Below are 26,350 nucleotides of genomic sequence, written 5' to 3' on the forward strand. Positions count from 1 at the left end.
GAAGTGTGGGAGTAACATGAAGTAAGCTTTCTCAGTGCTCTTGTCACTCTTATGCTATTTATATTAGGAGGAAAAGGAAGAGAGCTGTTGTTATGCTACAGTAAAAGTATCCCGGTGAAAAGATGAAAAGTATCCAAACCATTCAACGGCTCTTATAGTACATTTCTAGCAACGTGTAGTTAAGTGTGAAATCATTTGCTGCTCTAGCGTATTGCCATGAGTGGCATTTTCTGTAACCTCTTACTGTGCCCTTCTCATTCAAATAAACTTTGGGTGCAATAGCTAAATTTCTCAGGAAAACAGAGATTTAATAATCCTGCTGGGCTGTTTCTTTTTAGGAGTGGCATTCTTGCAGCTCACGTTACACTATGAATTCTTTAAGGCTCAGTAAATGCAAAGTGGGATCCGCAGGCTGGAATTTCTTTGACATGCCAACAGAAATAAGGGTTAGGGAAGGGGTTGGGATGTGACAAGGGTATGTGAATGTCAAGGATGTAAAGTAAGAAAGTTGAGCTTAGCCTGCCGAACATGCTCAGTGCTGAGGGAAGTGAGAGGAGGAGGAAGCCTGTTTTCATAACCTTATTAAATATATTTTAAAGACTTAGAAACATCAGTTAACTGACTATTTAGAGATATTGTAAGAATTGTTTCTAGATATGTTTTGTCAATTTAGATACTGTATATGCAAAGCTCAGTCTACGGTTGTAATTTTTGGAGACAAACAACAGACAAAATCTGAGTTTGCATTTGTGAATAATATCATATACATCCACAGGGGGATAGGCCTGATTAAAATGATTGAGCACTGGGTCAGAAATTATTTTTTTTTAATTTAGCTCCTTCACTGACATTATGGTCAGGTGTGCCTCAGTTTTTCCATCTGTTGAATAGGAATAATAACCTTTATCTAACAGATTATAAAGCACTGCGTGGCTTGTTAGCCGCACCTGTACATACAGATTGTAGAGCCTTGTTAGCTTAAAGGGTTGTGATCCATAGCGTGCACAAAAATGCAGGTTTGTGAAGCAACCCGTTATACAGCTGCAGCAAATGGCTGCATGGGACCACTGAGGTGCTCCAGCTGTGTGAAAGGTTTTATTTTAAAGGGTGTTGCTTCTCTGTATGAGATTGCTGATGAGGCTTAGCTCAGTGGAGAAGCTGACCCCTTTGTAGTAAGAGCTGCAGCAAACCTCTCCACAGATCATCCTTGATTTAGCAACCCACTACAGACTGAGTGAGTGGTGAACAACCCAGGGATGAGTGATCTGGATTTCACTGAAACAAGTATTGGGGGGGTGGGGGTGGATGTTTGGATTTCCAGTATCAATAAATGGATTTTAAAAAGCAGTGGTTTTCAGATTAAGTGAGACACACTGGTATAGATGGGACCATTTGGTAAGTGAGCTGTTTTGCAACTCTCTGGAGGGAGATTTCAACACTTACCCTCTGTGATTAAAATAGTGCAGTATGCCATTATTCTTTGTCTCGTCCCAGACATGCACATCTGTTCTATTGTCACACATTTTCCACCAGAAATGAAGCCTACATTTTGGAAGGCACAGAATTTTTTTTTTTAAAGTGAAAGCGATTAAATTTGTATTCTCCTCCCAGAATGGATCACGATGTGGGCTTTTCCCGTGGATAGCAAAGGGACACTCAGACAGACAGGAAGTGAAAAACAATAGAGGTGTCAGGAAGAAGGGTATTCCAACAGAATTAGGTTGTAATTACTGAAAACATCAGCAGCATAAAGCAGAACCACAAATAGAAAATCAGTAATTTTGTTAAAGGGCAGTAAGAAGAAGTAAAAATGCACTCGCTATCAGTGCAATATAGTTACGCTGGGATTAAAGTAGAAAGCTTTCCATGTGGATTGACTTCTTACCTCTGCCTGATCTCAATAAAGACAAATGTAAGACACCATGCCTAGGGAAGAAAAAACAAATGTACAAATGGGTCATAACTAGGAAGGCAAGAGCTATGCTGAGAAGAAAGTGGGAGTCAGCACTATGACGCAGTCGCACACAAAGCAGCTGTAGCTTTGGGCTGCAGGGGTGTTGTAAGACAGGAGGTGAAACAGCCACTCCACTTAGCACTCATTAGGCCTTAGCTGGAGCATTCTTGCAGTTTTGGGCTCTGCATTTTAGGAAGGATGTGCAGAAACCGGAGCTAATCCAGAGGTGAACAGTAGTGATGATACAAGTATTGGGGTCCAAACCACACATTGAAAAGTTGAGAATTAGGTATGTTTGGTTTGCAGAAAAGGAAATTAAGGAGGCCCGGTGGTAATCTTCAAATACTTGAAAGGGTGCCATAATGAAGAGGGAGAGCAGCTGTTTTTCCTTGCCAAAGAAAGCAGGACATGAAGCAATGAGTTTAAGGTGGAGCTAAGTAGATTTCGATGAAGTCTCAGAAAGAGCTTCCTACCGGTAAGACCAGTAGACGAATGCAGCAGGCTGCCCTGGGAAGTTGTGAGAACTCCTTCATGGGAGGTTTTGAAGAAAAGGCTACACAAGCATCTGTCTGGGATGTGTTTTAGGAATTGCACATCCCCCTTTCCTGCAGTAGGTTAACCTCGAAGTCTCTAACAACCCTATAATTCTGCACCGCAGATCTGTGTCTTGAATCACCAAAATGCCTTTGGAAGTCTGGCCTCTTGGAGCCTACAGGTATGTCCACACCATTTCCACGGCACTCCTGAGACTGCTGCCAGGAATTGCATCCCCAGCTGCCTGCACTTGCTCTGCATGTGCCAAACCCAGACATGAGGCTGGGAAGTCACTCTGGGGGCTCTGGAGGTTCCCGTGTGTGGTTGTGGTTGAGAGCAGTGATGGGGATGCCAGCTTCCCTGCCTCATGTCTGGGTTTGGCACATACAGAGCAAGGTGCACTTCTTGGCAGAGGCAGTATAGACCTCCCCTCAGTCCTACTGAACGTGTGACCCCCCCCCCCCCCCAACCCACCCTTCATTTTCTAAAACTGTAGACTGCTTTAGCTGAGGGAAATTGTCCCACTGGGCTCATTTCCTCTTAGGAGCGGTCACAATAACCCTTTTTTTCCCTTTTTAAGCATGGATCTCATATTCAATAATCTTGTACTGTTGTAAAGGAAAAGAATGTGATGAGCTTGTGAAATATTTATACTGTAGTGCAGCCAAATGCATTGGTGCAAGGTTTTGAGATAAATCACATGGAAAAGGCAGTGGGCGTTAAACATATTAGCAGGATTAGAGAAGCAAAAGATTTCTTACAAATAGGACTTGCTAATAAAGCCAGAATCTTGTAAATGAATTGGTTGTCTTGGTTTATCAAAGGCTAGTAAGATTAACATGCTCAGTCTATAATTTTACTTTTATAGTCATCCAAATGTTTGTAATGTGATACTGTACGAAGATTATATCATTTTGCAGCCGTGATTAATTAGGGATGCCAGACTAATCGTGTAGTGAAAATGCGTAGAGTAAAAAATGTAGGCTAATAAACCTGAATGTACCCCTACTAATTGCTGCAACCAGGTTTACAAGAAACACCAGGCATGGAGCAGTGATCCATTAACCTGTTTTTCAAAAACTGCCCATTCAGTTGCCAGCACCTTTTTTTGACAGGCAAGTAAAGCGTAAGAGTTTTCACTGCACTCTGGTAAGAACGGGTGAATTGATTCTGCTCCTGGCTTATACATTTGCACAATGACTTTACAGGGATGAGTCTGCATGTCACTTCTTGAATTGCATTTCTGTATATGAAGCATCTTCTTTAGCGATGGCCAGAGTCCAGTAGACTCTAATGTGCGGTGTTGCAGAACGGTGAGGAATGGGGTTCTGCAGAAGGATCTCTGATTTGGCATGGAAAGATTGATAAGGCAATGGTAGAGTTGTTTGAAAATCAAAATTTCTGTCCTGCCTGAGAGAGTGCCATACCTCCTGGGTCATTCAGTCCATCCAGCTATTCTGACCAATGGAGGAGATTGTCTTCTGGACTAAAACGATAGTTCTCCTGATGCATTGCTGCACCCGTGCAAGCAGGTAGAAATGAGGTCAAACTGACCGCAAGCAAAATATTTTAATTTGGTGCAACTAGCTTAAAATGTCCCTAATTATGTTGTACCTCTCATCCTCCCAAAACAAAATACATCTGTTAATTTTTCCCAGTGGAACAGTTGAAACCGTTTCTTAGGGAAAAATAAACAAAATTTTTTTCCCCCACAGAAAATGTTCATAGCAAGGTTCACATGGCTTTGCTTACAAAAGTATCTTGGACCACAGGAGCCTGTTGTGGAGGATGCTGAAATTAGGAGTTAAAATGAAAACCTGGTGAGCAGGCTATTTGAGAAGGTACTCGAATAGCAAGAAGCACTCCTCTCTCTGCATTTTGGTTGGGGTTCAAAGAGCACTTCTGTAAAAATATGACCTATAAGAAAAATTTATGAGACTCTAATAGCTTATAAAAATGAGAGTGCTAGTCATAAACATTGCAAGTGCCAACGGCCTGCTCTTCTGTGCCCTCTGAAATGCACTAATTGGTGGCAGTGGCACTAACACTGCTATGACTTCATCTACTGCATAAATGTATTCTGCCGCATCAGGCACTCGGGAGCGAGCTACTGCAGAGTTACTGTAGTAGGGACAGGATCTGCGCTAGCACAGTCCTTTTTTCTCCTCAGAGAATTGCCAGCTCGGGTCTTCACCTTGGCAGGTGTTTGCTCTGCAGTGCATGCATTAACCTTAACCAGAGTAATCTGAATGTGCTTGAGAGCTTGGAGCAAGGAAAGGGAGCTGAGGGATGACTAAGGAAATCATATTTGTTTCATGGACAGGTTTCATGCTCTCCTGCCCCTCTGAAATAAGAGGTAATAAATATTGCAAGGGGCAGAATCTTCGTGCAGGATGCTGAGTGCAGCACAAACGCTAAAGATTAATCCTTTCTATCTGTCATTTTGCTGTTACTTCTGCCCTAGATTATTAACAAAAAATCTTATTCTGGTTTTAGAATTTATGTGGCATTCAAAGGAGCAAAGATGATGTGCTAAATGTGGCATTTAGTCATTAACATGGTTAGAGAGAAAGATTGTGATGCTGTTTCTTCAGTCTTACGCTTGCTTGTTCCCCTTTGGGAGCACTGTGTGTCCTGGAACAGAACAAGGAAGCTATTCCGGAGTGCATGATGGGTGATTATACTGGTCCTATAATGTCTTTCTTTGCTCTACCACATACCCCTGCCTGTGGGCCCACTACAGTCTTTCCAGTTACAGTCAGTTAGCATAATGTGTGTCTTATGTATTGCAAACACAAATGTTTGCAAAGGTCCATATTGAAAATCTAAATATTCATAAATCAGGAGTGGGGCATTCAAAATCAAGGCATTGGCTTAAAACTTGGAGTATTTTAAAAATAATAAGTCTAGGGGGTCCTTTTTTTTTAACTTGCCTTCTGCTCTTTGGGACTTGGAGATAACATTTTCAAGCTTTTCTGTTGCTACCAAAGGGGCTGGAATGCTTTATTCTTACATGCCAGTATGTCAGATTTAAGCTTCCAATGGCATGCAAGCTGAGACTTTAACAAAAAATAGCAAATACTATGAGGCCTGTAATAAAAATCACAGAAGTTGGCTATCGCTATATCTATCCTGTTAGGTTTTTAAGCATAATGTGGAGTATCCTTTTCCTAATATTGCTGCCAATTGAATTTCTATAAAATATTAGGGTGTAAGCTGTCTAATCATACTCAGGCTCACTAAGTTGGTGGAAATACCTCGTTAAAGCTAGCAAATGGTCATCACAGTTTTGCCAAGACACAGGGATTCCCCTGCGTCCATTTGTTAGGATGACCCAGACAGATTGTAGCTGACCTGAAGATAGCAAAGGGAAATCCCTTACCATTTCTCCACAGTTGCTTTGTAAGAAATAACTGCAGATAAAAGGCATACCTGACTCCACATATAGCAAGAAAATAGCTTTAACGCTGCTCTGCCCATGATTAGGTACTACTGTTCATAACTCAACCACTGTTTCTGGCATCTTTACCTTTTCCCCTGCCTCCTCCTCATAGGAAAGAATATTAGTTCCTGGTGCAGTCTCCTTCTATTTCTGTTCTTGGCTTCAGTAGTTATATGAGCAGTGTCACCTAATGCAGGCACAGTGCTAGACAACAGGCACTCTTAGATGTGTAATAGTAACCTGAAGCGAATGAAGAGACAACCCAGTCATACGTAACAAAGAGATTTGTTTCAGTGAGACAACCTAACCATCTGTGACGAACTGGTTCATCTAATCAGTGACCACAGAATTTAGTATTCCTAACTCCAGCCATGTTTTTCAGACCCACATATTTCATTATTTAAAAAGAAGCTGCAAGCATATGCCACCATTCATTAAAATTCTAGGTGTCACTAATTGTATGCATGGGATGAAGGTGTAACATCTTATTTTTCTGAGCAGAGTAGTAACACTGCTTATGAATAGCCTCAATTATCGGTTGTACTTTCTGCACCAAAAACAGATTTATTAGACAGAAGTAAAATAACAGATCCCACTTTGATCCAAAGTAAACAGTTGAGTAGTATAAGCAGGCATGAATATAATAGATATGTAATCTGAGATCTGCTTGATTTCCCCCCCCCCCCCCAAAGATTATATATAATACTGAGTCATTTTAGTTGTCATCATGTCTAGGGACAGACATTCAAAAAGCCAGAGCCTGAATTGATTCAATCTTTGCAGGTTAGTCTAACCTGCCTAGGTTGAACCAATTAGCAAGTGGATAGACATTCAGGAAATGCAGGCACCTGCAGTGACTCAGGCCAGGAGCCAGGAGGACACTAAAACACCTTCTGCTGCAGGGAAGCTGTTTGGGGGGGGCATAGCCAGCCCAGGCACTAGCTTTGAGTAAACTGGCCAGGGAGGGGTTCAATTCCCTCCTCCCTGTCCCACTGGCAAGGACCTGAGCAATGTCCTCTGGGTGCTCCCCCCTCGCTGTAGGAGTGGTGGTTGTGTCGGCCAGCATGGGGGCAGGAAGGGGGGTTATGCCCCACCCCAACCCAGGGGAGTGCAGCCAGGGTCTGCCCACCCGGGCCATTGCCAATTGCTCCCTGCATGGGGCGAGCGGCCGGATAAATGCCTTCCCTTCCCACTCACCTAAGGGGCCCTGCTGGCCAATGTCTGGCCATGCCCCCACCCTGCCACTGGAGCAGCAAGGGGGGAGCGACCCTGACGGGGGCTGCAGCCCCTCTCAGTGGTGTCCTAGGTGTGGGTGGAAGCTCGGCCCAGCACACAGAGGTCTGGCTCCAGCTCTGGCTGCTCTTCAACCCCTGCTCCCCCAGGCTGCTCACTGCATGGAGTGGGCAGATCTCCAGGCACTGGGCAGAAGCCACAGGGCTGAAGCTCCCTCCACCCCGCGTGGTGCTGTGTAGCAGGGCAAGAGCCTGAGCTGGAGGTGAGGGGAAGAGAACAGCCGTGCTCAGCCCAGACAGCAGCCAGCCTCCCCTTGCCTCCGGCAGCTACTCCCCCTTCCCCTCCTGCCCTTGCCGGGCCGCTCTGAGCAGCGAGGGAGGGAGTAGGTTTAGCCTGGCAGCTACTGCTCGGAGCACAGAGCTCTGGCTTCAGCTCCAGCTGCTTTCCACCTGCTTCCTGCTCAGGGGCTGCTCATCGCACCAGGCGGATGGAGGAAGGAAGCTGGAGCCAGAGCTCCATGCATGCATGGGGCAAAAGCGGCTGGGCTGAAGCTTCCAGCCACGCACCCAGAGCCACACGGTGGTGACAGTGGCAGCTGCCGGCAGAGGAGGTAGAAGAGCCCCGCTGGCCTCGGCCAGTGCGCAGCCTGTGGTGTGGCTGCAGCTAGCAGGTGCCGCATAGGACAGGGGCAGGGCTGGGGTTGGGAGCCCCAGTGGCAGGCGGTTGCCAGGCTCTGGGCCCGCCAGTGCCTCCGAGCTGGCCCAGGCAGCCCACTGCTCAGCCAGTCTCTGCCTGTGCTTCCCAGCCCAAGACAAGGGGCTGGCCCCCATGGGCTGACCCAGCTCAGCCCCACATCTCTAGCCCTGCAGCTACAGGAGAGGCAGGTTTCATGTTGATGCCCCTGTCCCTGCTGCTGGAGTGGGGAGGGGGGCGAATGTCTGACAGGCTGTTACACCCCGGCCAGGCAGACCTCAGCTGTGGTGCCCCAGTGGGAGAGGGGGAATAAACCCCTTCCCTACTCCCTTGCCTTAGGCGACCATGCCCGTTGGCTTCTGGCCATGCTTCCACCCCCAGCTAGAGAGCAGAGGGGCAGGGTCAGCCCTGCTCTCTGGAGCAGAGATCAGAGCTGCGCCCAGAGAGCATGCTGGGATACTGGGGGACTCTGGTTTAACTTAAACCAGGAAGGGGTCTGGGACAGACATTGCATAAACCAGTTTGACCAAAATCAGCTAAGTCTGATACTACATTCAACCAGGCTTATCTCAAACCGGTTTTGGCCATTTTCAAACTGGTGTATGTGAACTGAACATCTGTTCTGTTACAGGTTTAAGCCAGTTGCTGATCACTTAAGCCAGTTTATGTATAATGCCTGTCCCTAGCCCATCTCTCTAAATCAATCTCCGTGCGTCTCAAGTTGTATACTCAGAACTTGAAGCAGCTCCTTGAGCAGTTTTTTGCAAATTTTAAGCCTGTGTGTGGCTTGCCCAGATGTTACGGAGGGGGTTTATAGCAAAAACTAAAAGGCTCAAGCTTATGGACTAGATCTATGGTCCCCTACCTGGAGTCCCATGTTTTAGCCATAAAATCCATCTTTCTTTCCGAACAAAAGCAGGAAGATGAATTTAATAGGTATGGGACTTTTTTTCTCCAGTGCATCTTCACATTTAGGTAGAAATTTTGCCTGAAGATTGTTTCTGTTTCTAAACTTAGCCTGTGGTGAGACACCTGTGCAATATTCAGGTTGATAGTATATTTAATGTAAGTACCAAAACACCCATGCTTGCACTCATGTTGCACTGAACTGATTGTTTTTTTCCCTATGTTAAATTGCATCTTACTCGAGACTGGTGGCTTTTGCTGCAAAAGGTTTTCTAGATTTCTCACATCTCTCATGCTTCCCAAGATTTCCTATACTTTTTTTTTTTTTTTACCCTTTCAGATTAAATAAAAAAGCAACTCAAGGAATATTGTTCCTTAAATTGAAAGCTTTGAGTGGAAATTCTAACTGAAAAGACAATTGAACTCTGTAAATAGTCCTGTAGCTCTTTAATAACTCCAGGCTATTGACAGCTAATCTCATGCTGTTGTCACACTGTTATAGATGATCTACTTCTCTCTGATAGGGGGAGACAGGCACTTGACAACGAAGTCAGAAAGGGAAGAGATTAAGGGCTGCATATGCATTTGGCAGGGTGTGAAAGACTCTGCGTAATGACAGTGTTCTTATTGGCCTTGTATATAATAGTTTGTAGTCCTTTTCTTTGACCTGCGATACCATCTGTACTGACTCAGGGCCTATTCCACAACCCTTATTCACAACAAGTAGTAACAGTAGTAGGGATTATTGGGATAAGTACTGTTCAGTGTAAGAGTTGTAGAAAGGACCTTCAGTACTCTCGTGATTCCTTTGGAAACAAACAACAACAATAAGAGTTAACACTTCAATAACATCTTGCATCCTACCCTTTCAAAAGTGTTAGAAATGAGTTAGACACGAAGACAGGTTCATGAGCTGGGTGCCCAAGGGATTTCTTCACTACAATTAGCTGGAGTTACATTTCAAATGTTGCCCACAAGTTGGGTCCCATCAGCACACAAAAACACTTATTTTAAGGGCAGTGTGTGCTCTTAACTCAAGCTGTTTGACCCTTGAGGATATAAGCTACAGCCTGAGTTAGCACAACTCCTCAGCTGTTAGCACAGCTTCTGTGTGTCTGCTCTAACTTGGTTCAGGCTTATTTAAGAGGAGTTAACTCAAAAGCTGATGGCTCATATTAATTCTGCAGTGAAGATATTGCTTGATTGTTACTATGCTGTTACAAAAAGGACATGGTAGGGTACAGAGAGGTGGCCTCCCTTTATGCGGCGCTATGAGTTAGTGGCATGGCAGGAAGTAAAAAGGCAGAAGTTCTAAGTTCACTTTTTAGGTTACTGAGCAGCCAGCACTTCATCCCTGGTTCTGTAGTCTTTCCTTGTACTATTAAACTGTAAATATACCATGACAGGGCTTTGTGAACATAGTAAGAAGCATTTCCTCCCCAGGATGCCAAGAAAAGGTTGAGACAAGACTCGGAACAATTGTTTAGGAAAAGGAAGATAGGGAATGCTAGTTGGTGACGAGGAAAAATTACCCATATGAAGTGGTTAAGGCTGATTTAAATACAGAGAAAAAATAGTGATTTAGAGGACTGGGAGAGTGCGTTTGGAGCTTAGTGGCAGGGTACTGAAATAGCACCTATTGATTGTCTGCTCTGGACTCCAGCCTAACTTGTACCAATGTATGAAACCAATATAAATTACACCAGTGTTAGTGTATAGTGCGTCTGCACCCTTAGAATAATAGCTGTGTTGAAATACCATTAGTGAATGATGAGAAACCTTTTGATTGAGACTGGAGAGAGAATGCTAGCATTTGAAGCCATATCATCTGAACCAAATGGGATTCATTATCAGTGGCAATTCATCTGATAATACAGAGCATCTGGTCTGCATAGCTCAAAGGCAGTATACAAGAAAAATCAAGCCACAGTTCTTTGCGTAGATGCCAAAGAGTGGGAGTGACTGCAGTCAGTTCTTGACACTTTTGTACAAGTTCCATCTTCCAGAAATGGATTTGTAATTTATCTGCTCATGGAAAAGCCAGCAAACACAGCATGGTCCTTCCCCTTCACGGATTTCACTATCTTGAGTGCATTCAGTGTTCCTGGAGCATGAGGGATTTATGCCATCTACCCGAACCTAGCAATGAATCTGCTTAGTCTCGCCCGGGCCTGTGGGACCAGCAGGGTATGGAGTAGTCAGGGAAGGGCCCTTAAATTCAGAAGCCAGAGATCCTGGCGCTCAGCCTTACAGATTTCAGGACATTCTTTAGAGAAACTTTTCCCTCCTGTTAAAGTTTTTCTTGTTGACTTCTAGATATTTCAGTTGTGGACAGAGGTTTGATTCTTCACAAATATGCAGAGTTTACTTTATTATTTGCTTATTTGAGTGTTCAGATGCTGTTTTGAGGAACACAGGAAAGCTTATCATTGAGGGCAAGTAATTTGTGGTATGGACCAGGTTTGCCATCCCAAGACATTTTTTTTTTCTTTTGACTGACAATCTTCAAACTTTTTATAGAAAACCAAAATTTTAACTGACACGTTTTACTAATATATGTTTTACATAATATGAATGTAACCTAGGCCTTGGATAACAGTTAGAAGGGCTCAGTTCACATTTAGAGGTTTATCTCCAACCATAGTAAAAAGATTTTGTAAAAATAAAAAAATCTTGGGTTGGCAGCAGCAATGGTTTTACACTGTGCTGCCTCCACTCCAGGGATCCCCTCCTCACCCCCACACCCTGACACCCCTGACTGCACCCTACAGTGTGCTGCCCCTGTCCTGGCATTGAGGCCAACCTACTGCCTTTCCTCCCTTCTCAGCCCTGCAGCTGCACTGCCTACCCTCCAGGTCCTACCTGTGCAGCTCTGCATACTTTTATGATGAATTCTGAACAGCTGTTACAGGCAGATGACAGCCAGGCCATATGGCAGCAGCACATGGCTGGGGTGGAAGCAAGGAAGGGGCTACAAAGGTTCCCATGGGCCAGAAATCCTTGACAGACAAATCCCTGCAAAGTGCTGAGTTGCACTCCTAATTAGACACCAGGCATCACTACTTTGCTCGAGTTGTCTGTCGACACTTGATTCTAGCCTCGTTCCAATAGCTATGATGGATCATCAAATAAGCTCATGGTTTCTTAGTTGTTTACAGATGGCTCCACTTCTTTTTTTTAATGGACTTTATGAACGGCCCTTTTTAGCCTGTTTCTTTTTTTTGAGACTGTCCATAAATTTACAGACATCTGGCAACTCTGGTACGGACTTGTATAAAGGCAGCAATTGAAGATGCAGCCAGGAACATATTTAAAAACTGACTTGAAATGAGCCCTGGATCCTATAAGGTGCTTAATACTATCAACTTCTTTTCACCTCAGTGAGGTTTAGGAGCTCAGCACCATGAAGGAAGTACTAAGGGCCATGTTGCCAAAGCATCCATCACCTCTCAGTTCCCATTCAGGCGCATAAATGACGTGGCTGGATTTTCAAAGGATCTTGGCCCCCAGCAGGTCCCCGTCGTACTTGTTTGAAAATGCTCCCGAAATGGGATTTGGACTCTTTGGAAATCCAGCTTCTGTTGCAAGTGCTGAACAGGTTTGAGAATGTGGTCTTGAGCAGAGAAGTGGACTGAATGGCGAAGGCTATCTGACCTCATTGCATTCTGTTAATGCCTGTGTTACTTATTGTATTGTGTTACTTGCATTATCATGAGGACTAATGGCTTAGCACAACTATGTATGAGGGTGTAGTGAAGTCTGAACAATTCTGTTTAAGTTTTCTTAACTATTCCAACTAAAGATCAAGCAAAATAACATCTGATGTTTAGCTTCCATTTTTTTTTTTTACCCCTTTACCAAGCTTCTGTGTGCTAATTCTATGAGTCTTTTCCCTTGCTGTTCATCTTCTTTGCTGGCAAGCTTAGCTGTCTAATTAGATCGGTGTCATTTATTTATGACATCCTGATTGGATGCCTGGGGACTGGAGAAAGTGCTTGCTAGCAAACAAGAAGGAGGATTAAAGAGAAGCTCATTGGTAAGTGGATGGCCATATCACAAAACTGTTAACACAATGAACTGATTAGCTTGAACTGTGTAACTTTCACAAGACACTTAATTTCCAGCTGCTGTTGTTGCTTTCTCAGTTCTTTTATCCAGAACATATCCTACAGATGTTGTGCTGTGCATTTCTTGCAATCACAGCTTTCTTGTTGTTAATAGTTACAGTAAATATTCTGGCAAACACAGCATTTGCCATTTATTCACAGCTGCTATTTATTTGAGATAACAGTTGGCTAAATTATACCAACCTGTAGAGCTCAGTTCCTTAACAAGCCCACATCACCTTTTTGCAGATGTTGGTTATAGGGGATCAGTGTTCAGAACTTTCCTCTGTAACTGTCCCTGCAAGTTTTGCACATATGAATGGGTTCTTACACGCACAAATGAAATTGCTGCCTCATTAGTTGCAAGGGGAAGGTTGAAGCTATGGTTAGGAATTGAATTGGTACTCGAGAGTGCTGGAATTAGAAATCCTAGCTCTGTCAGACTTCCTTTGTGACCTTAGCTAACTTATGTGTCTGTTCCTGATGTCAGGTAGGAATAATAATGCTTCTTTTCCCCATCCTTTGTCTGCCCTGCCTATTTAAAACAATTTCTTTAGGGCTAGGAGTATTCTCTTACTAAGTGTGTTGACAGCACTACAGAGTAGCTTGAGCCAGAGCCAGCTGCCCCTGGCTGCAGCATCTATGCGTGCACCCAGGACAGCAGGAATTTGAGCCAGGGCAGAGTAGCTCTGGGCTGGCAGGAGGCAAGAAGTGTCAGCCCTGGGCTCCCAAGTGGTGGCATCAGGTGGTGGAGGGGCTGGCAGGAGCCAGGAGTCTGGACCCCAGCTGGCTGGGCTCACCAGGCGCACTTTGTGCCTGGCAATCGCCATCTACACATGCATCTAATCGCACTTGATGAATCTGTCATAAGGTAGTACTGTCCCTGCAGTACAATCTTACAGCAGAGTTGATTAGTTTACTGCTCCCTAAGACTGGTGCACATGTAGACTGTGATGCTTTGCTGTAGAGCTGTAGATGTGATGCTTTGCTGTAGAGCTAATTAGTCTACTCTGCAGTAAAGCGCATGTGTAGGATGCACTCAGTATATAGGAGCTTGCAATCACTGATGCAATACTATATTTACTCAGATAAAGACATCCCTGATTATAAGATGTGCCCCCCCCCATAATATTCTATTATGAATTCTATATATGGAAATGTTTATAAATGTCTTATAGTTTTCCAGGCATAGAATCTAATTTTTGGAGGTTTGCTTTGGATTTGTGCCCCTCCTACTACTACAGCAGAGAAAATAAATCTACAGCCATCTCATTTTAGAGGCCCGTTTACAAATGGGTCCAAGAAGTCTTTAGAAGCAATATGCCCATCATTAATTCCACCTAGGAAAGTAGCTGTTTGGTCATTTATTAAATAAATTCAAGAAATGAGGTAACATAGCCTCCTTAACGCTCCCTAAGCACATGTCTTAATACTGTTGAAGATCACCAGATCTCGGAGGGTATTAAATGACAGCGCATTGACTTCTCACTAGTTCTTATCTAACATTTATATAGTGATAATGCCTGAAGGCCTCAGCCAGGTTTTGAATCATGAAGCACTTGGATACTAGTGCCACACGACTGTGAATTGAGTTTATTCTCTGGATGTTCCGGATGTAGGGAAAATTACCTTATTTCTACACATAGACAAACCCTTTACAGTTTCTAATACCACATCTGTGCTTCATCTACTCCAGCGCAATGTGCCAAATCCCAAAACCCACAAGCAGCCCTGAGCTATGTATCAATCACTTTGCCCAATACAAAGTGGAGCTCTAAGGATGCTGTTGCCTCATTTCTTGGATTTGATGCACATGTGGAGTGGGAGCAAGTGAGCAGGGTATCACAGTGATGGTGTAGACAAGCCCTACGTGACTTGTCCCGTTTTCACAGTCTGACAACCCAGAATGAAACGCTCTTAGAACTGAAGTCCCAGTTCTTTGTGCACTAGACTATCTTTTGTGCAAGCTGCCTCAAGACATGACACTTGCAACCTTTGGATTGTGAGTTTGGGTTTATCTACATGCTTTCCTATTGGGTGGGAAGAGTTCTTGGGAGATCTACCCAAGACTGAGGCTGTCAGCTCTCACCTCTGTGGTAGTTTTCTTCTTTTGTATTTGAGCACTGACTATTTGCCCCTTTTTGGTGGGTGTGTGGGGAGCTGACAGCATACCCAGGCAACTTTGCTCATCCATGTATCTACGGGGCAGAAAGGGGGAAATAAATATAAATGACAACAAACTGACTCCATTTGGAAGCTAATTCTATTAATAAATCAGGGTAGCAAATTCAACAGATGGAGCACAATTTTTTGGCCTTTTTTTTTTTTTCCATTCCCATTGAACCATCCATGCCAACTCTTCTAATCAGCTTTGCAGTTCAGAGAAACTGGTGCATGTCATGAATAAGCCATGTTCTTCTGCATGTTGGATTACAGTGCTATGGCCATTGGTTATCTGCCTGAAGAAAGATATCTAATCTGACAAAAGAAGCATCGTTTTGGCCTGCAGTAGTTTAGCTTGTACAGTATAACCTCATAAATCCGGATATCAAAAATCTTGAATTCCCAAAAATCCAGCACTTTTTAAAAATACGCTACTTTGGGGAGTGGTGGTGGCCAGTCCTGGAGAAGTGAAGGGGAAAGCTTACACGTGGCAGCTGCCACCACCATCCACCACCCCGTGTTGTTGCTCCGCGTGCAGTCGCCACTACACCCTCCCCACTCCTTCCCCATGACCAGCCGCCACTCCAGTTTCAAAAATCCAGAATTTTCAAATTTCTGGCAGGTGCTCGGTCCTGAGAAGGCCGGATTTGTGAAGTTATATTGTAGTAGGAACTGTTTTGTGCAGGGCAATTGATGGTGCATTTTCTGATACAGCATTCATTTGGAGTAGACTGCTGCATAGTACACAAAGCCTAACAGTGATGTGAATGATAGTATTCTACAGGGCTTTGTGAAATCCAGAAGTGAAGTACATTAAGTACTGATGGTACTAATTAAGATGGCTTTTGGTTAAAAGGTCGTTCACACAGAGCTGGTTCTTAGCTTTATGTACGGTTCTTTTTCAAAGCTCAAATTACACAGAAGTTTTCTCTGTAGTCCTGTCTCTAAAGTCTTATATCTTATTGCATGTTTAAGAACTAAAACGTGAACCAGTATTTCCGTTGCATCTCATAATGTGGGATGCTGGCTCAGGTGGAAAAGTGTCGTTCTCTAAAGTGCAGTGTTGATAATACTCTTTAAAGGACTAGAGAGTTCTCTGGAAATGATGAGAACATAGGTGTACTGGGATCGAATCCAGAAATAAATGCTTGCTAAATCTGAACCATTAATGGGAGGTTATTACAGTTGTACATAATAGAATTGTTGCCCCCTTTTCTCCCAAAAATAAACCTTGAGATTGCACACATAAGAACTGCATGGAACAATATTATTTTGATTGTAAATTCAAACACTTTAACTTAAAAAGTGCTCAAGTGACAGTTGTCCATGTAAACCTAATTCTAACTATCTGCATATGCATTACGGTACAGCTTGTAATGACATTATCGTATCTACCCCAAGCATGCAGTTGGCCTAATAAAAGATACTGCCCACAAGCATTCTTGCCTCTTGCATATTTTCTGGACCATCATGGCGGCAACATCACTTCAACACCAACACCACCATTATCACGTGCTTCTATTCTCAGGTCTTTGCCTCATTTCATGGATAGGTTGGATGTGCAAAAAAACAACACTGAGGCTGCATGAAGAACTGTGACTCTCTCGTGTCCTAACCACATAGGCGTTTGACTGCAACCAAAATAACGTACTTTGAATATATTTTTAGTATACCTGCTCAGATTCGGGCCTGTCCTTGAGGTTGAACATTAAAATAGTCCTTTTGAATTCAGTGGGACTATTTGTAGAGTGACATGCAACTCAGCATGAATAAAGTCATCCTCACATGATCCAGAGTGACCTGAGCGTGGTCCCCAAACACGTATGGTTAGCATGCTTTTCAAACAAGGAACAGTCCATTCCCTAGACTATGAATTTACTTACCATCCCATTATTCTTCTCCATGATTCCCAGTGAGGGTGAGGAAGGTGATGCTTACATTGGAAGTTAATTCATTTATCCTTTTTACAAGTCAGAGGGAATAAGACGACCAATTCGGGAGAAAGTACGCTTCGAACGTGCTGAATGAGGTTGCTTGCACGTTGGGATCCATTTCACGTCCATAGTTTGTCCGACTGAGTCACTTTTTGTTTGTCTGTGTGTATTGTAAGGCTCACATCTTAGGTAATGGCTGGCCTTTTTCAGGAGGCTCTGAAGCAATAGCAGTGCATGTGCGTGAACCAGGCATCTGAAAGTTTCCTGGGAGACGAACAGTGAAAGCAAATAGCCCAACCCATTCTCCTGCTCACCAACATGATTTAGCACCGAGAAACTCGGTTTACCAGTAAACAACTTTTAGAAGGAAAATCTCAACTTGGTGGGGACCTGGAGGAACTTGGAAAATGTCAGTGTTGTCTCTTGTAAGAGAAAATCAGCATCTAGGATGGAAGTACTGGAGCTTGCAGGAAACTAATAGAAACAGGACTACAACACGCAGTTGCCAGCCCTGGCAACATGTTTGTTTTCCCTAAAGTGCTAATTCCAGGAGTCAAGTGATTGCAATGACAATCTAAGGTTTTGTGGAAAACAGCATGCCTTTGTGATGGAAGAAGAGAATGTGAACATATGATCTGTGAAAGAATGAAACCCAGAAAGCAACTAAAAAGAACTGCAAATGCTTTGTTGGGTTTTGTTTTGTTTTTAATTCCTCAATTATTTTTAAGCCAAGTTCCTGATATTTTACAGGGCTTGGTTCATGCTTTTTGAATACTTAGGGTGGCAGTGCTGAGCACCTTGAGACTAATGTGGAATCTGGGTATCTGTAAGAGTTATATGTACAGGAATAAGAAAACTCAATTCTGAGCTGAAAGATTGGCTCATAATAATGAGGTGTGGAGTCCCGAACTCGCTGTCTTTTTGCAGTAGGGAGGACCATTAGTCACAAGTCATCTGAGCCCCCAGTGCAGACATGAACGAAATGAGCTGGGCTGATACAATCACCACATCATCATCTGTTCAGTCTGCACAGTGCCAGGATATAAAATAAAGCGGGGGCATCCTATCCCTGTAGGGAAAATAGGGTAAAAGTGGTTCTATTTTTCTTGACAGAAAGCTGGGACCTTTTTTGAGATGTTTAGATTCAGCTAGTTTAATTAGGAGCTGAGGTGGCCAGCAAATGACTCTGGGTTTGGATAGATCGCTCTAGTGCATCACATGCACCATTAACTAGATGTTGAGCATAGTAAGTGCATGCGTCTTCTCCAGTGAAAGCTTGTGAAGTCAGAAGGTAATTGAGTGGACACAGTATTTTTTCCACACCAAAATACTTAGAAAATGATAAGTAGCTTGTTAGCGGCATTGAACTTGGAAAAATTGCAGTGCCTGGAAAGCTGTTTAAATGTTTGCAGTCTGGCTAAACTGGTCAGAGGTGAAAATTGTTTGGTTCTAGTATTTCCCACCCCATTTCTCTGACTGATTCTCTCCCAGGCAGAAATGGCGAGTCCGGACAACCCTGAGCAGCTGATAATTGCCCTGGAACCTGAGGCTGCCTCCATCTACTGCAGAAAGCTCCGCCTGCACCAGATGATAGACCTGAGCAGCAGAGCCCCTGTCAACGGTTACAACCCAAGTGACACTGTTGGAGCTGGATTTACACAGGGTACCTCTTCTATTAACTGGTTTTGGTCTGCTGCCTTTTGGCCTACAGCTGTTCGTGGTCATTAGGGCTGTCTACCTACCGGATTCTGTAGGCTATCTTCACTTTGTTGCGTTATTGTAATGTGTGAGGCCACCATTATTTTGCTCAATACATTATTTGACATATATTTTACTTTAATTTGACAAGTTTCAGCACCGATGAAGAAACGTTAGTGTGCCAGTTCAATTTTCAGCCTTGTTGACTTCATTGGTACCCTGGGGGTTGGGGGTACTACCCTAGGTTTAAGGCAGGGGCAGGCAATTATTTCGGGCAGAGGGCCGCTTACCCAGTTTTAGCAAGCTGCCGAGGGCTGGATGGATAGCCCTGCCCCCTGGTCACCATCTTGGGACCAATGTCACAGGGCCAGCGCCAGTGGGGCCCAGGGTGGGGTGCAGGCTGGCAGGGGTCTGTGGAGCTGGGTTGGGCTGCACCAGCAGGGAGAGAGGGGAGCTGGACCAGCTCCATAAAGCTACTGCCGGCCGGGACCCTGTGCTCCTACTGCCCTGCTCTGGGCTGTGCTGGCGCTGGCCCTGGGACATGGGTGTGGGCCTCATGCACCTGCTCACTCCCAGTGCCCCCCCAGCCCCGTGGTACAAGCAGAGGGCAGTGTGCAGCCCCGACACCCTGCTCTGCAGGAGGGAACGAGCTGGTGCGAGCACAGGGAAAAGCAGCCCCTCCCCTGCCCCGTGGCCAGCACTCCCTGCTGCAGCCGTTCGCAGCCCATGCGGGGCTGTCCTGAGCAGGCACAGGTAGGGGCCAGGGCAGAGAGGCAGCAGATGTTTGCAGCTGGCCTGGGTTCTGGGTAACTGCTGACAGCCACAGAGCCCAGGCTGGGGGGCGGGGGCTTTGGGTGGGGAGCAAGGGGCAGCAGGACTGGGGGGTACAGGGAAGCAGGGATGGGGGGCAGGGGCTTTGGGTGGGAGGCACAGAGCAGCAGGGGTTGGGGGCAGGGGCAGCAGGGCTGGGAGGCAAGGGACACAAGCAGGGCATCCTGCCATGCACCCCCTGCCCTCATTCTTTTTTGAGCAGGCACAGGAGCCCCAGGTGGACTGCGAGTGGCTGCAGCGTGGGGTGCCGGGCATGGGGCTGCTTACACTCAGCACCAGCTTGTAACCCACCCCCAGTGCCATCCTGGGCCCCACGCCGGCTCTGAGCTCACCAGTCGGGGCTTTGCCGTGGCGGGAGCAGCTGCAGCTCCCCCGCTTGCCACGCTGGGCATTGTTTGCCTCTGCCCTGTGCTGCCCAGTGCCCAAGCTCTGGGAAGGCAGCCGCAGCAAACACTGCCTGGCGCGGCAAGCAGGGGTTGCTGCAGCTGCTGCCATCGTGCGCAGCCCCGACGGGCAAGCCCGGAGTCAGCATGGGGCCGGATTACAAGCTGGGGCTGAGTGCGGAAAAAACGGCCCCTCTCCCACCCTGTGGCCAGCGCCCCACACTGCAGCTGCTCACAGCCCGCGTGGGGCTGCCTGCCTGCTCCAAACAAAATGAGGGCAGGGGGAACATGGCAGGATGCCCTGCTTGTGCCTGCTCAGGACAGCCCCGTGCAGGCTGTGAGTGGCTGCAGCAGGGAGCACTGGCCATGGGGCAGGCAAGGGGCTGCTTCCCCACCAGGACAGCCACCTGGTCCCAGGCCAGAAGGAGCTTCTGGCTGGAGGGCAGGGCTGGGCAGGCCCTGCTGTTGTGGGAGCCCACCAGGCTTCCCCTGGGTCCTACTGCCCCTGGTTCCTGTCTTTTTTGACAGGACCCAAAGACAAAAGAAATATTAATTTTCTAAAAATTTTTAGGGGCCCCACAGGCTGGATAGAATAGCCTCGCAGGCTGGATCTGGCCCGCAGGCCGTATTTTCCCCACCCTTGGTTTAAAGTGAAGTAGAGGCACAGTGTTAGCAGAATCAGGGTCTTACTGATTAATGTTAAGGTTTCCAAGTGCAGATAAATAGTTTGCTATTGTGAGTAAACTGATTTGCGTTAAATTAGATGTCTTATTAAAGCGCTGGGACTGAATTTGTAATTAGACCTTTGACGCTTCCAAAATGTTTTACTAGGAGTTGGGCAGTTGGTGAATTCTTTTGGTTCATAATAACATTGGTCGGCATGAAACAGCATTTGCCGATCGTTAACAAACAGTGATGTTTCATACAGACCAGCGTTTCTGTGTACAGAGAATGTAAATAGGGAAACTCTCACTTATCCTGGTGGGGGGATATGTTTGTATGTAAACTGCATACGCCAGCTTTTTACTAGGTCCCATGGTGGGTTTGCTGCAGACTGATTTACCCCGCGAAGCAATTCTCTGCTGATGAAAATGGATGCAGCTGCATTCCCAGCAGTGGAATCGGGGAATTCACCTCGGCAGAGAATTTGCCAACAGACTGTATTTTCCAGTGCAAATCAGTAAAGGCAAATTGAGGAGTCGGCTAATAAACTCTGTAGAGAGATTGTGTTTCTCCCTATATTTATTGAAAGACACTTCTTTAGCTAAAACTGTGTATACACCAATTTGCCCCTCAAATTAAAAAAATTATTAAAATTCAGAATCCTTCGTAATAAAATAGCAGGTTTCAGCAATGTAGACGGCAATTTCACCATCTTGGATTTTAATTCGGTCTGTGCAGTTTAGAGCCCAATGGGGACTGTAAAGAGACATTTGCAAAACAACATTTTGCAGCAACTGAAAAATTATAATTTGTTGTGTTTATTTTCCTCTCTGTTTCTCCTACGTCTTTAATCCTGATCCTCCCTCTCCTTTACTTTGGCTTCTTTCCTCCTGTGCTTTCTTGTCTTGTAACTGTGTTTTCCTGAACACATCCCAACTCGCCCCATTTTCTTTGGCACTTCCGAGACACTGCTACTGGAGCTGCCCCTCTGATTAGAGCAAGAATCCTCTCAGTCGCAGGATTCACACTGCTTACCTGGTACGGGAATTGGGAAGGAATTTTCTAGGCCTGTGGGTTGGTTGGATTGGGATTTTGTTCAGTAGCACTGCAAGTCAAAACCAGCCCCTTCAGAAATCCTGCATCAGTTGCTTTGCTCGGGGGTACCTCTTGATGGACCGGCAAGGCAGCATCCTCACTACAGTGTTTCAGCTAAAGACCGCCGTAGGGCATTGAAGCCTGAGTTGCTGCGCACCACTGGGGAAGGGATTTTGGCTGCTGCGGCTAGGTTGGATGCTGGATTGTGTCTTTGCATCTACCCTTGCCCCCTATGTTCAGGCTTATGCAGCCATGCAGAGTGCAGCCCTTGCTGCATGTAGGACACAACCCCCTGTGTGGACTCTCCACATTCAGTCCTCCTCTGCATAGCAGGGCTGCTCCAGTTCCCAGCGAGCAGGGGAACTCCCCTGACTTAGGCTGACTGTGGATTTGTCCCTGTGAAAATATCTTATCCAACAAAAGGACTTGCTGTGGCTGGTCAGAAGGGGCCTTGAGGCAGGGCAAAATCTGTTCACAAAATAGTGGTATTCTATTAAACTGTCAAAAGTATTTTTACAGTCCTCTTTCTTGACTTAATAAGGGAAAAGCTATTGTAGATTTAAAAAAAAAAGGATTTAATGTAGTCAAATGTAATGAAAACAAAGCTTTGAGCGAATTAATTTGGGGTTTCGATCGAAAATTTAATAAAGGCATGGCAGGTACCCAAGAAAAGCTGAGAAGAGATCAAGAAGGAAAGCCCTTTCAACATAAACAGAGAGAAGCACTCCAAGGACCATGTTAGTGCTGTGCAGTCAAAACAAAAGTTTTGCTATTCATAGAAATGAGAATAAATTTGCTTTAGGAGAGGAAGCCAAGTCTAGTGGTAATGAGAAGGGATCTGGTGCCCCCTTCAGTGTCCACTGAAGTCAACTGGAAGACTTATGTTGACCCCCGTGAGGTGAGGATCAGGCCCAGCTGTTGATGCTGTTCTGTCATTGACCACTGTGTCGCGCGTGTGTGTGTGCGCATGTGTGTGTGCACACGCATGTGCTCTCCAGCCTGTATAATGAAGATAAAGCTATTTGTCTCTGTCACAGAAATGCTGAGGCTTCATTCTTTTGCCTCTCTGAGCCCCTTGGTATCGGTCAGGTGAAAGACGCTGTAGAAACAGGAAGTTATTATTAGCTACTAAAATGTAATCTTACATTGGCATCTTATGGGTTATAGCTAGTTTTGTATGCTATTTTTTTCTTTAGATGACACTGTATTTTATGTATCACGGGATGCATTTACATTGTCCTGTGTTATTTTACATCACTGACCTTTAAGGTTATGTGAAAACTGCCTACAAAATTTATTTTGTAGGTGCCTGGTTGAGCAAGTTAGAAATAGGTTTAGATTTAGAAATTCAGGAGTAGAGACTCCTTTTTTGCTCTGTTTTTTCTTAGCAAACCATATGGTCAATTTGAGACTTGTTGGCAAGGGCGGGGATGGGGGAGGTAGTCTTGTCTTATGCAATATACTGAATATTCCCTTCCACTTTTGAAAACTGGGACTCTTCAAAACCACTCAAGTTGAGCAGCCCAAACCACTAGTCACTTTTGATTATCCTGGCTAAGGTAGTTTCAATTCCTAGACAAATCTTCAACCAATTTTTGATTCTGTTGTTAATCAAGCGTGCCACCTAGTGGCAAACATTTAGTATGAAACTGCAAAACCAAGGAATGTCTTTGCTTTATATTGCATTCTGTTCATTAAGATGTAGTAAATATATACCATAAAGAGATTTAAAACAAGATGATTATTTGGAATCCAATTATTGTAAGTAAAGACTAGAATATCTGAAAAGTTTCTGGGGTGGGGGGTCTTTCCAGTACCAATTTTATAAAGTTCCTTGTTCCAATGCAGCAATTTTTGTTCATCTGTTTTGTTACTAAATGATGCATACAAAGCTCTCATCCTGCTTGCATTCACTTCCTGCGGTGTATGCTATTAGCTTATTCATGCTTTCTTATACTTAGTCATTTTCTCTCTGTCAACGACTAGCTAAGGAACACATACGTCGTAATCGGCAGAGCCGCACCTTTTTGGTGGAAAATGTCATAGGAGAGATCTGGTCCGAATTGGAGGAAGGTAGCGTCCTTTCCTGAATGAACTTTGCTCTTGCTGGTTTTATATTGCTGGCAAAAAATGCATTTCCTGCATATTTGCTATGCCCTTTTAGCATTCTCCAAGTAACTGTAATTGAAGGAAAACGCAAGTGCATGCACTGCTCCTAGTCTGCAAGGCTGAGTTACCACTTTGCATGCTACAGAAAAAATAGATTTTATTAAGGAACTGGGTTAATCAAGGAATCGAGGCTTTTCAGAATACAAGCCAGAGCCCAGTGTGCTCAGAATAGACCGAATAAATGAACTGGCCTATTTTTCTACTAACCCAAAGGAATGTACTCAGGTGGCATGCACCATTCCACCTATCCTGAAGTCACATTCTTCCCATGTCTCTGCTTAAACATATAACATTCAGCATGCAAGCTTCACATCTGTTATCACTGCCAATTATATTGCTGTGAACTAATTATCAAGCCATCAGTGCAGATGTTCATGTGCTTCTAGTCATGATGACATTATTGCCCACAAGAACCTTAAGTAGCATTAGACTGTCATGTTTACACTGGTGCAAGTGATGCATGCTTGTTCCTGTTGCCAAATAGGTGACCGGTACATAGTGGTTGACAGTGGAGGAGGCACAGTGGATCTGACTGTCCATCAGATCAGGCTACCTGAAGGACACTTGAAGGAACTGTACAAGGCAACTGGTAAAATGACATGCTTCACAACTCACTTCCCTTGTGAAATATTATGACCTTTTATCCTAACTGGCAGTAATGATGCTGTGCTGCTTTATTATCTACATAGATTAATTAATAGTTCTTTCTGTGTTACGGCCAGCATTTAAAGAGTTCTTGTTATTTTAGGGTTAAATTATTTTGTGTTGAAATTTGCTTTGAGAAAAAATAATCCTCCTTTGTGAAGATAAGAAACCATGCCAGACCCTTCCTCATCTCTTGCTAAGCCACAGCATTGTTCTGCCTTCCATCACTAACCCTGGAGCAGTGTATTTCCCATTTAATCTTCAAGGTCATCTCTAAGCCTGGGTGACCTGGATACCTGCTTTTAGTAGTCACTGTATCTTATAATCAAGATGGACACCAGCATTATGCTCTTTCTGTTTCTAACAATGCATTTAGCATATGTTTAGTAGCAACAGTGTGATCTGCGTAGGTATGTGAGGAACTCATGTTCTACTGGACAATGCCGATGGTTAACCGTATGTTTTGTTTGCAACACAGGTGGGCCGTATGGTTCTTTAGGCGTGGACTACGAGTTTGAAAAACTCCTTTGTAAAATATTTGGAGAGGATTTTATTGAACAATTTAAGATCAAGCGCCCTGCTGCCTGGGTAGATCTGATGATAGCCTTTGAGTCTCGTAAAAGGGCAGCAGCCCCAGACAGGACCAATCCACTGAATATCACATTGCCATTTTCCTTCATTGACTATTATAAGAAATTTCGAGGTCACAGTGTAGAACATGCCTTAAGGAAAAGCAAGTAAGTATATAGTTGCAAAATTAACCACTCGGTACTGCAATGAATAATAATTAAAAAAATACTAATTACGTATAGATGAATTGATCACAGGGAAAATGTAATGTAATGGTAGAAAAAAATCATACTGCCCCATGTGCAGTTACCAGAATGGAAAGTTACATCTTAATTTTTTTTCTCCAGAAGGCTTTCATCCTACCAAAGTTTGCTGTGTCTGATCTGCATTACTCATATGTATGTGATGACTTTTTCAGAATCCACACTAAGACTTTTCTAAATGATTTTAAATTTTATATTAAATTATTTTTCTAAATCCAAATAATTTTTAAACCCCACCACAGCAGTATTATTTTGTTGCTTATTTGTTTAAACCCGAGTTCCATTTTGCTAAGGGCTAGATCCAGTAAAGGACTTTCACACCCCAAGGTTAGGGGTAATAGTACCCAGCTTAGGTGCCTGGCTCCTGGGTTGAATGTGGAACCCTGTGTTGGGCACCTAGGTTCTCTATACAGCGCCAAAGGAGTGTGAGGCATCTCAGGATGCAACCCAGAACAGCCACCAGCCTTAGCAGGGAGCTATCAAAGGCAGCAAGCAAAGCATACTGTAGTGTAGAGCAGGGAAGCACTGTGGACAGAGCAGCCCTGACATCCCGTCCCTCAGGCGCCTCATTCAAGATTGCATCTCTTTCCTATGATCTCCTGCTGATTGTAGTGCTTAATCTCTTTTTTCAAAGAGCTGGTTAGTCTCATTCTTTCCTCTTAGCATGGTGCTGAGGGTGCCCTCCTCCTGTCACCACTTTTTATGTAACAACTAGGGCTGTGTAAAGCTTCAGGTGCTGATTTGATTCGGAGGAGATTTGGCCTGATTTGGCAGCCGAATCTCCAAATCTGAATTGAATCAGGAGACCAATAAAAAGTTCCAAATTGATTCAAAGCTCTCCAAATCAATTGGGAGAGCTTTGGTGATTCGGGCAGTCCCTGCTTGCTGCCGCAGGGAGCTGGACCTGTACTCCGTGCTGATAAGTAGGGGGTGGAGGAGAGGTGAGGGGACCATAGGGACCCCCACCAGGTCCCATCCCCTGCCTGCTCCCCCAGCCCCTCTGAGCACCCCCTGAGCCTGCCCACTATCCCAGCCCCCCCATGGCTGCCCCGCCAACCCCAGCAGTAG

At 44.7% G+C, this 26,350-nt stretch overlaps 1 protein-coding gene across 3 annotated transcripts in view; it reads left to right on the top strand.

Moving 5' to 3' along the window:
* The window catches only part of HSPA12A (heat shock protein family A (Hsp70) member 12A), a 103,148-nt gene that overhangs the window by 68,460 nt on the left and 8,338 nt on the right, over nucleotides 1-26,350 (top strand). For 2 of the 3 annotated variants that reach the window (XM_019485921.2, XM_014594633.3), the window contains 4 exons: nucleotides 18,457-18,628; nucleotides 23,622-23,708; nucleotides 24,289-24,393; nucleotides 24,928-25,186. In XM_019485921.2, coding sequence (XP_019341466.1) covers nucleotides 18,457-18,628; nucleotides 23,622-23,708; nucleotides 24,289-24,393; nucleotides 24,928-25,186 — 623 coding nt within the window. The remainder of the gene's footprint in view (nucleotides 1-18,456; nucleotides 18,629-23,621; nucleotides 23,709-24,288; nucleotides 24,394-24,927; nucleotides 25,187-26,350) is intronic. The other variant, XM_059730098.1, reaches the window with a different exon arrangement.

This window comes from Alligator mississippiensis, chromosome 6, assembly GCF_030867095.1.
Source record: "Alligator mississippiensis isolate rAllMis1 chromosome 6, rAllMis1, whole genome shotgun sequence".
Taxonomy (NCBI): Eukaryota; Metazoa; Chordata; order Crocodylia; family Alligatoridae; genus Alligator; species Alligator mississippiensis.